At 50.4% G+C, this 12,847-nt stretch overlaps 1 protein-coding gene across 2 annotated transcripts in view; it reads right to left on the bottom strand.

Moving 5' to 3' along the window:
• The window catches only part of RUNX1 (RUNX family transcription factor 1), a 227,722-nt gene that overhangs the window by 59,624 nt on the left and 155,251 nt on the right, over positions 1-12,847 (bottom strand). For both annotated transcript variants that reach the window (XM_084801055.1, XM_084801056.1), the window contains one exon: positions 4,445-4,549. In XM_084801055.1, coding sequence (XP_084657181.1) covers positions 4,445-4,549 — 105 coding nt within the window. The remainder of the gene's footprint in view (positions 1-4,444; positions 4,550-12,847) is intronic.

The raw sequence follows: 12,847 nt of genomic DNA, 5'->3' as shown, positions 1-12,847 counted from the left end.
TGAGAGACCCTGACTCAAATGAACAAAAGGGTAGAAGGGAGTGACAAAGGCATAAGACATCAACCAACCTCTAGCGTCCATGTGGGCACACTACGGGCACACCTACTGCAACACACATACCCCCCCCCCCCACACACACGCTCTTACAGTCCTACCGTGACCTCAACAGAGTTCTCTAAAACTCAGCTAGCTGACAAAGAGACTTTTCACCTGCCCTCTCCTATGGGTAACTTTATCTAGGAAAGTTCCCTCAGGAGACTGGCATCCAATAGTTCTGAGTCTTACGGAGTGGCTCTACCTTGCTGCCATCCCTGAGACTCTCAGAGTTTGGACAGTGCCTGTCAAGACACCTTTACAGGTAGGCAGGAGCTGTGGCCGACACAGCTGCTATTTATTTATTGGCTTTCATGAATTTTAATGAGCTCTGTTCCACACATCACACACAGGTACCTGACCCAATAATAAGCACTGGCCAAAGCCTCATCTCCAGGATGGACCAGAGACATCAGAGCCAGCCGCTCATTCCTCTGACTTCCTCAGCACAATGTCGCCTGTCACACCAAACCAAGACTTGCATTTAAACTACACTATATGTAGCGAATGTATCTTGAAACACAGTCTCATATTTCAACATCCCCAGAATTTCCTAATTTACAGACGCGTGGGTTGAGAGCTGGAGTTTTACATCAATTTCTAGAAATACAGAAGCAACACAAAACAACTCTTACAATTCTTCTTGTAGAAAATCCTTTTATGGGGTGGGGGGGGGGGGGAGCTGGGGAGACTGCTCAGTCAGTAAAGAGCCCACCACCCAAGTGTGAGGACTCAGCACCCCATCCCTGCAACTGGCCGCAGTGGTGAGCACAGTGCTGGAGCCAAGAGACACACAGATCCCTGAAGCGCACTGGCCTGCTAGCATCACTCGGTGGAGGAGCTACAGGTTCAAGGAGAGGCCTGGCTCAAACAGCAAGTGGTGAGCAGAAGCGGGTACCAGCTAATGTTGACCTCTGACCTACACACACACACACACACACACACACACACACACACACACACCTACCTCTGCCTCTGCCCCACCATCCTTTTAGTGTATCTTCTATTCTTCAACTATCTTTCAGCTTGTTAACAAGTCATTAAATGCCCTACTTACTACCTGAAAACAAACACCTTCTGATGGCTCTCCCCTCCCCTCCCCACCCCCCACCCCCCCAACACCTCCCCCCCACCCAGGGAATTTAATCCCTTCACACTCACTCATTTCTGTATTGACTGGAGACATAGAAGCCCTCTGGAATGTGTGAGGCAAGTTTTGACTCACTGGGGGCAGAGGGTTACTGGTGCTGGAATGGAGCTATCTGAGATGCAGGAAGGCTGGGGACTAGAGCACACATCCTACTGCAGCCCCAGTCCTGACTACTGACCATGCCAGCACCAAGGTGACCAAGTGCCCTACTTTACAGCCTCGGAGCTGGGTTCTATGAGAGAAGTCATGACAGCCAGCCCACATTTTACACACAAGGAGTCCAAGGTCAGAAGAGAGGGCTCATAGGACGAGAAGTGCAGACAGTATGGTATGGTCAGACCTAATGGGCAAACGGACAGGGGTGTGGGTGGCCAGTGGTCCACGGTCAGACAGCAGTGAGAAATGCCCCCTTCTCCTATGGCTTCATCATCCTGTTTGAACCTGGCAAAGCTGCTTCCTTTCTCTAGGGCTGATTTTCCTTTTCTTGGAAGGACCAGAGGTTCTTTGTCTCTCTGAGTCTTTGATTTCCTCAAGCGAGAGAACTTTGCAGTGTTTCTCAGCCTGGCAAACACCAGGGTTCTTGGGCCAGACTCATCCAGAATTCATGATCCATTGTTAATGAGGGGTTGGATAGACCTCCTTAGTCTAGAGTGATGCATCAGTCCAGCTGCCCTGATATGGACACAGAGTCCTCACTTCCCACTGCATCAAAAAATGGTGGTGGGAGGAACACCACTAGAAGGAATCAGGATGCTACCAGGTATGAAATGTGATCTGGCACTCAGGGGGCAGAGGCAGGACCATCAGACGTTCAAAGCCAGCATGCTCTACATAGCGAGTTCCAGGCAAACCAGGACTATATAGCAAGGGCCTGTCTCAATTCAAAAGACAAAAATAAATAAGAAGAGAATAGCAAAATTAAACAGTAATGCCCTATTCTTGCTTTTGGTGTTGGCGGCATTTGAATTTTTTCCCCAGAAGCCTTTTGTGAAACAGAAGACTATATTTGGGCCTACAGCAGCTCTCTATGATGCACTCAGCCTTATTTCTCCCCATTTCACTCTTCCTTGACATAGCATGCCATCTGGGTACCAAAGGCTGCCCTAGGGCCCTTCTCTCAACGACTCTTCTCATAAGTTATAAAAACAGGAGGGTGGCAAACACTTCATCCAAATATATGATCCCCAGGGCAGGCAGCTGCACCATATGGGGCCACTTCCCTTCTCCCTGCCATTTGTTTTTTAGGCTCAGTTCTTCCCTCACTTCTTTGAATGTTCCAGAAAAACAAACAAACAGGCGCGCGCCTTTAATCTCAGCACTCGGGAGGCAGAGGTAGGCGGATCGCTGTGAGTTTGAGGCCAGCCTGGTCTACAAAGTGAGTCCAGGATGGCCAAGGCTACACAGAGGGACCCTGTCTCGAAAACAAAACAAAACAAAACAAACAAACAAACAAACAAATAAACAACAACAAAAAACAAAAAACCCACAAGGTAAAAACCTGTCTTTCCTACATATGGAAGACAAAGGAGAGGAGAAGGCTTATCATGGGCCCTAATCTTAAGCTGTTTCCTCACACAGGGCCCTGATCTACACTGTTTTGGAGAGCCACAGACACCCAAAGGAGACATCTTACTCCTAACCTTTGCCCCGCCCACCCCCCCACCCCCCCGGCCCTGCCCTTTCCACTGGCTGACTTCTTCCAAGGTCCTCTGCACTGAGACATGGCCCTTGGGTATTTCTGTCATGCTTAGTGTAGGTCCTTCTGTTCAGTAGCCATTTCTCCTCTGGGAACTCAGGGAGTGCCAACCTGGGTTGTGAGGACTGTGTGCCACCTTGGTCTGTTCTCCACACATAAAGAGCAGGGTGTGTTATCCAACAAGTCAGGATTCTCTGAGTCTGATCATGGCTGGGAAATTTCAAAGAGGTTAAAGAGGAACCGCAGAACAGGCCTGGGGGTGGGGGTGGGGGAGGGGGAGAAAAAGGCCAAAGTGGAGGGAGTCATCACACTTGGCAAGCAGAGGAAGGGGGAGCCAGTGTGAACACCCTGTGGCTATTCTCTGCATGTTATTGCTCCAGGGAAATTAAGAGGGACCTGCCTCAGAAGCTCAATGGAACTGCCACATTGCACAGGTCACCTGGAGGGGACAAGGCTAGGCAGCTCTACTGGGACCCCCTGACATGCCCTAAGTTCCTGCCCTGCACCAGGCACATGGCACAGCCTTACAAAGATGCTGTCATTGTCCTACACTCTGTAGAAGAAACTGGCGTTCTGGGACGTTCTCAAACTTCCTGAAGGCTGAAGACTTCTACTCACTGTGTTTTAGGGCTCATGTGCTCAATGGCTTCATTTTTGTTACCATAGTTTTGCAGGACTGGAGGGACCCCACTCTTTCAGCATCCTAGACTCTGAGAGTATCATTTTCCTGGGGAGGGAGGCTGTCATGGTTTGGGGGCAAGCTAGTGTCTATCCAGGGCTCATCTGCCTACAGACTTAGAACTGTAGTCTAGCCTCAGATGCTGGGCCAGGGTGTGGCCCTGGAAGAGTGTCACTCCTGTGTTTACTCAAAGATAGTCATTAAGTTATTTTGAAGACATCTTTCCTTCAGACTAAACAACCCACCTGACTCCCTTTTTAAACACTTTCTTCACAGGATCTCTTTTTGGGGATCATCTTTCTATATTTACTGGTTTCCCCCCAGCATTCTCCTCCCAGCCCAGTCTCTATTTTAAACAATCCTAGAATAATCTGTGCTAGGGAAGAAGAAAGGAATATTTCTTTGGCCTTAACAAATTAACACTAGCATGGGTGGCAAGCTGCCTTTTCCAGTCCACTCTGGCCTTCAGGCCTTTGCTGTTTCATTGTACTTGGCTAATTTTCTACCCACTGTTTCTGTTCACAGTGAACTTTGCTGTATGTTTGACGGTCTATCCCCCACTCAGAAAGCCTCCAAACTGTTCTTACCTCATTTGAGTTGGCCTAATTTCCCTTCGACATCCAAGACAAAGCTTCAGAAAGAATTCATTACACAGGAATAACCTCTGAGAATGAGAGAGCTGACAAGGGAACTCTGCGTCTGCAGGGGCCTGACATCCCTTCAGGAGGGAGGCTGAAGCCACAGACAGGTGTGTGAGACCTGGGTGGGGGGTGTCTGTGAATACACCAGCTCAGAGAGTTACCAGCCCCAAGGGGGGCCCACTTACTTCGGGGTTCTCGGGGGCCGTCCACTGTGATTTTGATGGCTCTGTGGTACGTGGCAACTTGCGGAGGGTTTGTAAAGACAGTGATGGTCAGAGTGAAGCTCTTGCCTGTGGAGACACAAACCAGAACAACACATAGTGAGGAGGGGGGGGGGGCGGATCTACGCTGTGCAGCCCTCAAACCGGAAAGGTAGTGGCGTTGAGACAGCAGGATTTGCCTTCCTGCTGCTTCTGGGGGTCTGACTGTTTCCAATTGGGAATGCACCCAGTAGGCTCACTAGGTGCAGCACGCTGCATAGTTAAGTGGCTTTAAGTCAATCATTAGTTCCCATAGGATCAGAGATCAGAATTTACTCGTACACTGTGACTTTGCAGGCTGGGACTCAGCTATCTCTTCATCGTCCCATCCCCTCTGCCATCCTTGGATATTTATAAAAATCCAGGCAAGGAAGAAGAGCAGCATAGTTCCCTTTTAACTCTGTACCTCTGAGGATTAGAAAAGATTGGCTTTCTGGCGCTGGGGGTATCCCAGTGGTTAGAGCAGTTGCCTAGCAAGCATGACGCGCAAGGCTCTATGCTAGCATGGTGCAAACCGGGATCAGCGCCGCACCTGAGTGCAATAGCCTCAGGTTAATGGAGGAGGCGGCAGACTCAGAAGTTCAAAGCCATCCCCAGCTACGCAGTTAGTTTGACGTTACCCTGGGCTACATGAGCTCCTGTCTCAAAACAAATGAACAAAGGAACCAAATCAACAAAGACTGAAATAGAAATTATTCTCTGTAAATATTAGAAATTGATGGTTGATGTTCAATACTATTTATAAATACCAGATTACGAGGTGTTACAAAAGTATTAATGGGATAGGGCAGAGTGAGGGTGTGCAGTCAGCAGACTGAGATTCACAGCAAAGTGTGCCTGGCTCTCAGTAACTTTGCATGTCTCTATGAAAGGCCAGCTCAGAGTTTAATCCAGGGCATCACTTCTTGGGCTCCTGGCTTCGGGGGATGGATTCTGCGCTTGAATTCCTGTTGCCTGACCCTGACAAGCCACTATATCTAGACTCTGCAGTGTTCCTGCCTGAAAAACAGGTACAGGCAAATTTCCAAATGTACACAGTTGTGGGCTGAGCGAAGACTAAGTGAGGCGAAGGGTTTCAGCAGCGACTGCCCTTTGTACCCGAAGGCTCGAATGTTTGTGCTCCTGCTCTGTTCCCAGCGCTCTGTGTGGAGTGCCAGTGCTCAGATGAGTGCAATGCTAAGCCTCTTCTGCCTATATTAGTTCTTCAGTTAATGTAACTTCTCCTCTTACGCACGCAATGAAACTCAAATGAAAGGGAAACAAACTGTGCCCATTGGCTCCAAAAGGCATTGGTTATCTTAAAACGCAGCCTGCCTGCCCTCCCTCCTTAGGAGAAACCTACTGCCTCCAGCCGCCATGTGTGCTTTCATATGGCTGAAGGCCGCTGAGAAACTTCCCAAGAATACAACCTAGAACCACAACAAACTACATTTGTAATCAAGAAGGTTGTCCCCAGATAACCCCTGGGCGTCTGTAATCTATGTGCTGAAGTCTACACCAAATGAACAGCCGCAGCAGGCAAGGCTGGTGATGAAGTCCCTTTGCACCTTGAGTGGCCCAGGGGACCAAGCAGGAGTGACTTCTGGGGATTAGGGTTTTATGGCCTAGGAGCCTTTGCTCCTGAATTCCTACTACCCCCTCCATTGGCCTCCCCGCTCCCACCCCCCCCCCCCCCAAGCTGCTGCCAGGCTCTAGGGTTTGCCATCAGACATCTGCAGATGTGGGGGGAGGGGGAACCCCATGTGGTTTTCTACCTTAGCATCTAGCTGACTTGGGGGATGGCGGACAGAAGCTGAGGGGACACGCTGAGTGTGGTGTGCTGATGGGGGTGCCTGAGGGAGCTACCTGCTCATCGTTCTCGAGAGACTTCACGTGGCCTGCCGCTGTAAGGCCGGGTCCTGCAGACCTCACAGTGGGCCTTTCTTTTTCAGCAAGCCCTCGCATCATCAACATGGAACCCCAGAATCAGTTTCCAGAATCTTCTCCCCAGAGCCCTCCTCTTTCCCTGCAACTCTTGAGCTCAGCTCCCCAGCTTTGCGACGCTGTGGTCCCTGAACCCAGTGCCGCACTTCTCCAAGCATTGCTGGAGCCTTCCCATCGTCCCAGCCTAGGCAGTGACCACTGACCTGCTTCTCACGTGACCTTCCCTGAGACTTGAGTTTGCTCGTGACTACTTCCAATAGGCCCCCAAAAATTACTCTCGCCTTGATTGATTCAGACATCTGCTTTGACGGCTTTTGTGGTTGTCTGTGCTTACTTTGCCTGAGGGCAGAGACCAAGTCCTCCAAGTGTGAAAGGAGAAGAAGAAGCAAAGACTTGGGGGCAGGAGAAGACAGGGAAGTGACAGGGGGAAGGGAGAAGTACCTTGATGACACCATCAACTGATGGTGACATAGCTGGACCATGAGCTGGTCTGGGGTGTTGGCTGCAGGCAGTGAAGGGACAATGAGACGCTACCTCCAGCCAAGAGTTAGAAGATTTGGACTCGACTCTCCCATGGCTTTTGTTTTTCCTCCCTTGCTCTCAGTTCAAGGGATATTTGTGGTGTGGCTCATAGCTCTTACACTGAGCCTGAGGCAGGGGGATACCTGCATTGGAGCTTGTAGCTATCTGACACTGTCTTCTTAGCTCACGGCTGTGGAATGCCTGTAGCATCTAATGTTCTCTGAGTCTGTCATCTGAGCCTGTGACCGAAGCCAGCCACGGGCTGCCTAAAGTGCGTCTTGAAGCTCTCTGGTAATGTCTTCCAAACCTGTAACTATCCAGCATGCTGTCACCATGCATGATGCATGGTGGCCCATGTCCCCTGTTGCCAACAGCTTTGGAACTGCAAAGACCTCAAGGAGCATGGAGTTCTAGCAATCTTGGGGCTGATGCAATACAGCACTATGGCTCAATGCACCCAGAGTCATTCGCTCGTTGCTCTGGAGGCCACAAGGCCAAGATGAAGGTCGCTGCAAGGCGGCTCCCTCAGGAGGCTCTGGGGTGGCTGGCTCTCCTCCTTCCAACTTCCTGGGCTTGTCACCAGCCTTGAGCTTCTGTAGGAGCTTGTAGTCTCAGGGCTGGTCGTTGACTCCATCTTTGTACGCTGCCTTCCTATAGCACTTTTCTTCCTCGTTAGTTGTCATGTGTGGCCTTCACACGCAGGTCATCATGCGTGGCTTCAACCTCACTGTACCTGTGAACGTTCTAAACAAGAGCATATTCTGAGATGCTCGGTGGGAGCACACTGTGTGGGAACATTCTTCATCCGGCCTTGGTGTTGCGGGGTTTCTATACTCCAGAACGACCCTGTCCTCACTAGGCCTTTTTTAGACATTCTACCTGCAAAGCCCTGAAGAGCAACAGGGAAGTTTGTGCTCACAATATCGCCGTTTTTAGGTTTATGCAGAACTTACAATGTTTCCAACGCCATCCCATGTTTTATTTCATTTGGTGGTCACAGCAGGCTTGTGAAACGAGCAAGATGGGTTATCCTAGTCCTTAAAGGGGCAAGGCCAAGACTTAGAAAGGTGAAGCTATGTTCTCAAGATCGCTCAGCTTGGCTTAGAAGATGGCTCCGTGGGAGAAGGGACTCACTGCCAAGCTGCACAATCTGAGTTTCATCCTGGGGAACCACAGAGCGGAAAGAGAGAACTGACTCCCCCAAGTTATCCTCTGACCTCCACAGACACGCCACAACACACATACACCCACAACCACACACATGCACACACGCACACATGCACACACATACCCACACACACCCATATACATGCACACACATACCCACACACACACACACACACCTACCACACACACACACACACATGCACCACAACCACACACATGCCCACACATACCCACACTCACACACTCACACACACACACACACACTGCCCCCTACACTAACATACACACACACACACACACACTACCCCCTACACTAACACACACACACACACCTACCACACACACACACACATGCACCACAACCACACACATGCCCACATGCACACACATACCCACACTCACACACACACACACATACACACTACCCCCTACACTAACACACACACACACACACTAAATATAATAAAAATATTAATCACTCAACTTAAACACAGAGAAAACGGCTTCACACTCACCACCCTTTGTGTTTCTGCCACTGGTGTCCTAAATTTCCACCCGTGCAAAATCAGGAGCCTTTATCCACTCCTAAGATGTTCCCTGAAGTGAAAACTGTCCCTGTGACTCTAATGTGCAAACTACTCTAGGCAGCTGCCTGCGAGCCCAGGTCAGAGCTCAGCGGCAGTCTCTCTGGGAGCTGATGGGGCTTATGAGAGCTGAGACCTTGTGAGGAGCCCCTGGTTAACGGGGACTAGCTGGCTTAGGACAGAATCCTGTCACGATGAATTCTGGCAAGGGTACCACTCACTGCCTTGGTTCCTATTATTTTATGCTCATCATTTCATGCACAGATGTGAGGAATTTCCACTTAGTGATGCCTACCATGTAGGGTGATTTCACATCAGTAACAGGGTTTACCTAGGAGGAGGTCAGCTGGTGGTTATCCTCACAAATGGCTCTGGCTACAGCTGATGTGTGGGCATGAACATACAAGTGTACACATATGTGGAGGCCGCAGGTCAACCTCTGGTGTCACTCTTCAAGTACCACTCATTTTGTTATTTGAGATAGGGTCTCTCACTGGCCTGAGACTCAGGGATCCAGTGAGGCTAACTGACCAGTGAGCAAGCCCCAATGCCTCAATGAGTCTCCACGTGCCCAGAATTGGGATTTCAAATGTGCATTATACATGTACCTTTTAAGAGGTAGGTTCTCAGAATGAAACTTATGAATTTGAAGGTGCCATTTTAGCAACTGAGCCATCTCCCTGGTACTGCTGTGACCACCGAGTACGAGGACATCTGCTTAGTATCTATAGGCTATGGTGACTTTTTTTTCATCAACTGTGAGTGTGACATTTTTCCCCTGGATAAAAAGCTGACCTCTATTCCTTTGTATTTTTCCAGCTGGGTTGAGCACTGTCATTGACAGTGGCTTCCAGGTAGCCAGAGGCACATCTGGCATGCAGGATCCACTGGCTCAGCTCTCCACCCACCCAGGCCCATGGCTGCTCAGACAAGGCTCTGCTTGGCCAGCACCTGCAGACGTGGGAGCCGCAGCCTCAAGCGCACATGTGTTATTAGCCAAATTCCCTTATTAAAATGACCTATGGGCTTGGTATTTTAAGTACGTGGGCGTGGAGAGTGAAAGACTTTCAAGTGTTTTTCTCAGCAAGTTGCAGCCAGAAGAGGAAGGACTTAGGGGGAACCAAAGGAGAGCTAGTCTGCGACGACGTAACACTAGCCTTCCGGGGCTCTTCAGCACCCAAGGCAGAGCAGAGGGCCTGGGCTGCCCAAGACTTCATGGTCTAGTGTGCTCCCTGATGGGAGCCGCCTGCCTTCCCAGAAGCCCTCACTGGCCGGGACATAGATAACCTTGGGGGCTGATCCTGGGCACTGCCTGGAGGCAGAGGCTTTTGGCAGTGGAGGGGCAAGCTGTTAAAGTCACAGATACCCTGAATGTGAGTCACCCAGCCGGTGGGAGGTGTCATGTGGAGAGGAGGAAAGTACTAAAACCTTCCCTCTGCTCCTGGCACTTAAGGGAACAGCAGCATCAGCTGCAGGATGGTTGTGACGTGGGAGATCTCTGATAAAGAGTGATGTGAGGGCTGAGGAAGGTATGTCAAAAAAAGAAGGGCCAAGAAAGAAGCGGCTGCTGTCTGGACTTCCACGAGCATCAGGAGACAGCGCTGCTCATAACATCCCAGAGATGTGGAAATACGCAGGAGAAGCTAAGCATCGATGCTAAGCACATCTGTGTACGAGTCACGTGTGATGCCTGTACAATTGTAGGCAGCTTTCTTAACCTTCTGGGGGCCCTAGCTTTCTCCTCTGCAAAACATAAGGTAACGACAACCATTCTGCCTCAGAGTGTTTTCATGTAGGCTAAAGGAATTAACAACCATGCGGGCTAGGTACCCAGCGAAGGCTCAGGAAAAATGTCAAAGACACGACAACTTCTCCACAGGGTCCCGTGAGAACGGGTTTGGGATGAGAGGTCCATGGACACCTGGCTTGCGGGAAGGAGGAATGTTCAACAGGTGACAGAGTTGCTACTCAGACTGATTTCAACTCAAACTTAAAGCTCAGGGCCGCATCACCAGCTGGCAAGCTTTAGCAAGGCCTAACTGTGAGTGGCTGATCTGCTATATAAACACGACAAGACAGCAACATGTGGCGTCTCCCTCGACGCCAGTCTGTCCATCCAAAGGGCAGAACAAAATACGAACTGCTTTATTTAGTCGGAAAGAAGGTCACGGGGTGAGCCTTCCTGGACACTTGCTGCTCTGACGTGACATGCTTTGCAAGGCCAGGCGGTTCCAGGGCCTCAGGGCAGGGCTCCCTGGTGGACACTGACCATTCTGAGGTCTAACAAGCCTCGGCTTAGACCCTGTCTTTCTGTCCAGCCCAAGACACACTCCAGCAGCAAATGACTAACTCACAGTATCAAGATACTATACTGTTGCATACTGCTGTCCCCAGGAGGGCTGAGGGCAGGAAGCGAAAAGTAAGATAGAAGATAAGAGGCTGGAAACCACTTCTTGCAAGTTCTACACACCATCACATTCCAGCCAGACCCGCCCCCCGGCCCCCCCCCCCCACCAGCTGGAGTCAGGGGTGGCCCTCAGTCTCTCGCTGGGAGCGCGCTGCTACCCTTTCTTGGCCCGTGGGTAAACAGCTCTACTCCACTGATCCCCAGCAGCTCTCTTACTCTCCTTCTCCTGGCTGTAGCTTGGGACGCATGAGTCATCTTCTCCTTTTGGGGACTGTTCCTGGGGATGTGAAACTTACCCTTTGTCACGAAAAGGAAGACTGTGTATGCCACGCAAAGGGTCTTCTGCAGTGGGGATGCGGGGTGGCTGGCTTCATTAAGTAGTACCCATAGCATCCCTCTGCCTGGGACTCTGTAAGGAGCAAGCTGGGCTCCCCTGCTTCAGGCACCCAAAGGCATGTGAGAGGAAAGACTTCTTTAAATGTTGCCTTTGAAAAACCAAGGCAGCCAGGAAGGGCTGGGAGGGAGGTCCACTCTTCACAAATTTAGGAAATCCCCAAATATTCTCAAAGGTTGCAGGGAGAGAGAGAGAGAGACAGAGAGAGACAGAAAGAGAGACAGAGAGCGTTCCCTCTTGGACTACAGACTGTGCCCTGTCTAATTCTGGATACAAATATCTGAGTATTTAATGAAGGCACCCAGGCCAGCGGGCCGGCTCAGTGAGTAAAGGCCAGCTGCCAACCTGGTTACCTGAGTTCAGTCCCTGAAACCCACATGGTGAAGGGAGAGAACTGATTCCCACAAGAGCTGTTCCCTGACCTACACACACAGGTACACAAGTATGCATGCCTACACACACACACACATATACACACACACGCACGCACGCACGCACGCACGCACGCATGCATGCTGTCTGTCTCTGTTCTGTTTCCTTCTATTTCCACCGTGATCTGTTGACTGTAGAACTGCATAATTAATTCATTTAGGAACCGTGAGCAGAGCATAACTCATCCGGCTTGCAGAGTTTCCCGGCTCCTCTAAGCCGAACTGGAAGACGCTTGTGCGGATCTGATGTTGTGCAGAGAGAGGCCCTGTGTCCAGCTGGCCCGATCAGGCCCATCTGTGTCCATACAGGCAGAATGCAGACCAGGGTCCTTGCTCTTGGCACAAGTTCAAGCCTCAAGCACCTAACTGAAAACGTGAAAACCAGAACTCAGCTTTCTATAGAAGTAACCTTTGCCTTGTTGCATGCAGGGACTAGACATTTGAAACAGACACTCCACTGGGAGGACGGAGAGGCCACGTTTCTCTGGAGTTCTCTGGAAATGAGTCAGTGGAGTTCAGGCACTGTGCTTGAATTATGCTAGTGTCTTCTGTTCCAGTGTGATTTTTAAAAATGGAGCTGGGCAATGGTGGTGTGCACACTTAATTCCTGTGGTCAGCAGGTAGAAACAGGTAGATCTCTGTGAGTTTGAGGCCAGCCTGGCCTAGAGAGTGAGTTCCAGGACAGACTGGGAACACCAGCTAGAAGAAACAAAAGTGGGGGGCAGGGTACAGTCTTGGGGAGATGGCTCAGTAGGTATTAAAATGCTTGATGCCCAAGCATGAGGACCTGAGTTCGGATCCCCACCACTCTGGTAGGAAGCCAGTGGGCAATCGGCACTCCTAATTCTATTTTTGGGGGTGGATACAAATGGATTTGGGGGGCTTGCCAGCCAAAATAGT

Source organism: Acomys minous (assembly GCF_964271855.1).
Source record: "Acomys minous genome assembly, chromosome: 11".
Taxonomy (NCBI): domain Eukaryota; kingdom Metazoa; phylum Chordata; class Mammalia; order Rodentia; family Muridae; genus Acomys; species Acomys minous.
The sequence above is the reverse complement of the archived record's forward strand: the minus strand, read 5'-3'. Positions and strand labels throughout refer to the sequence as shown.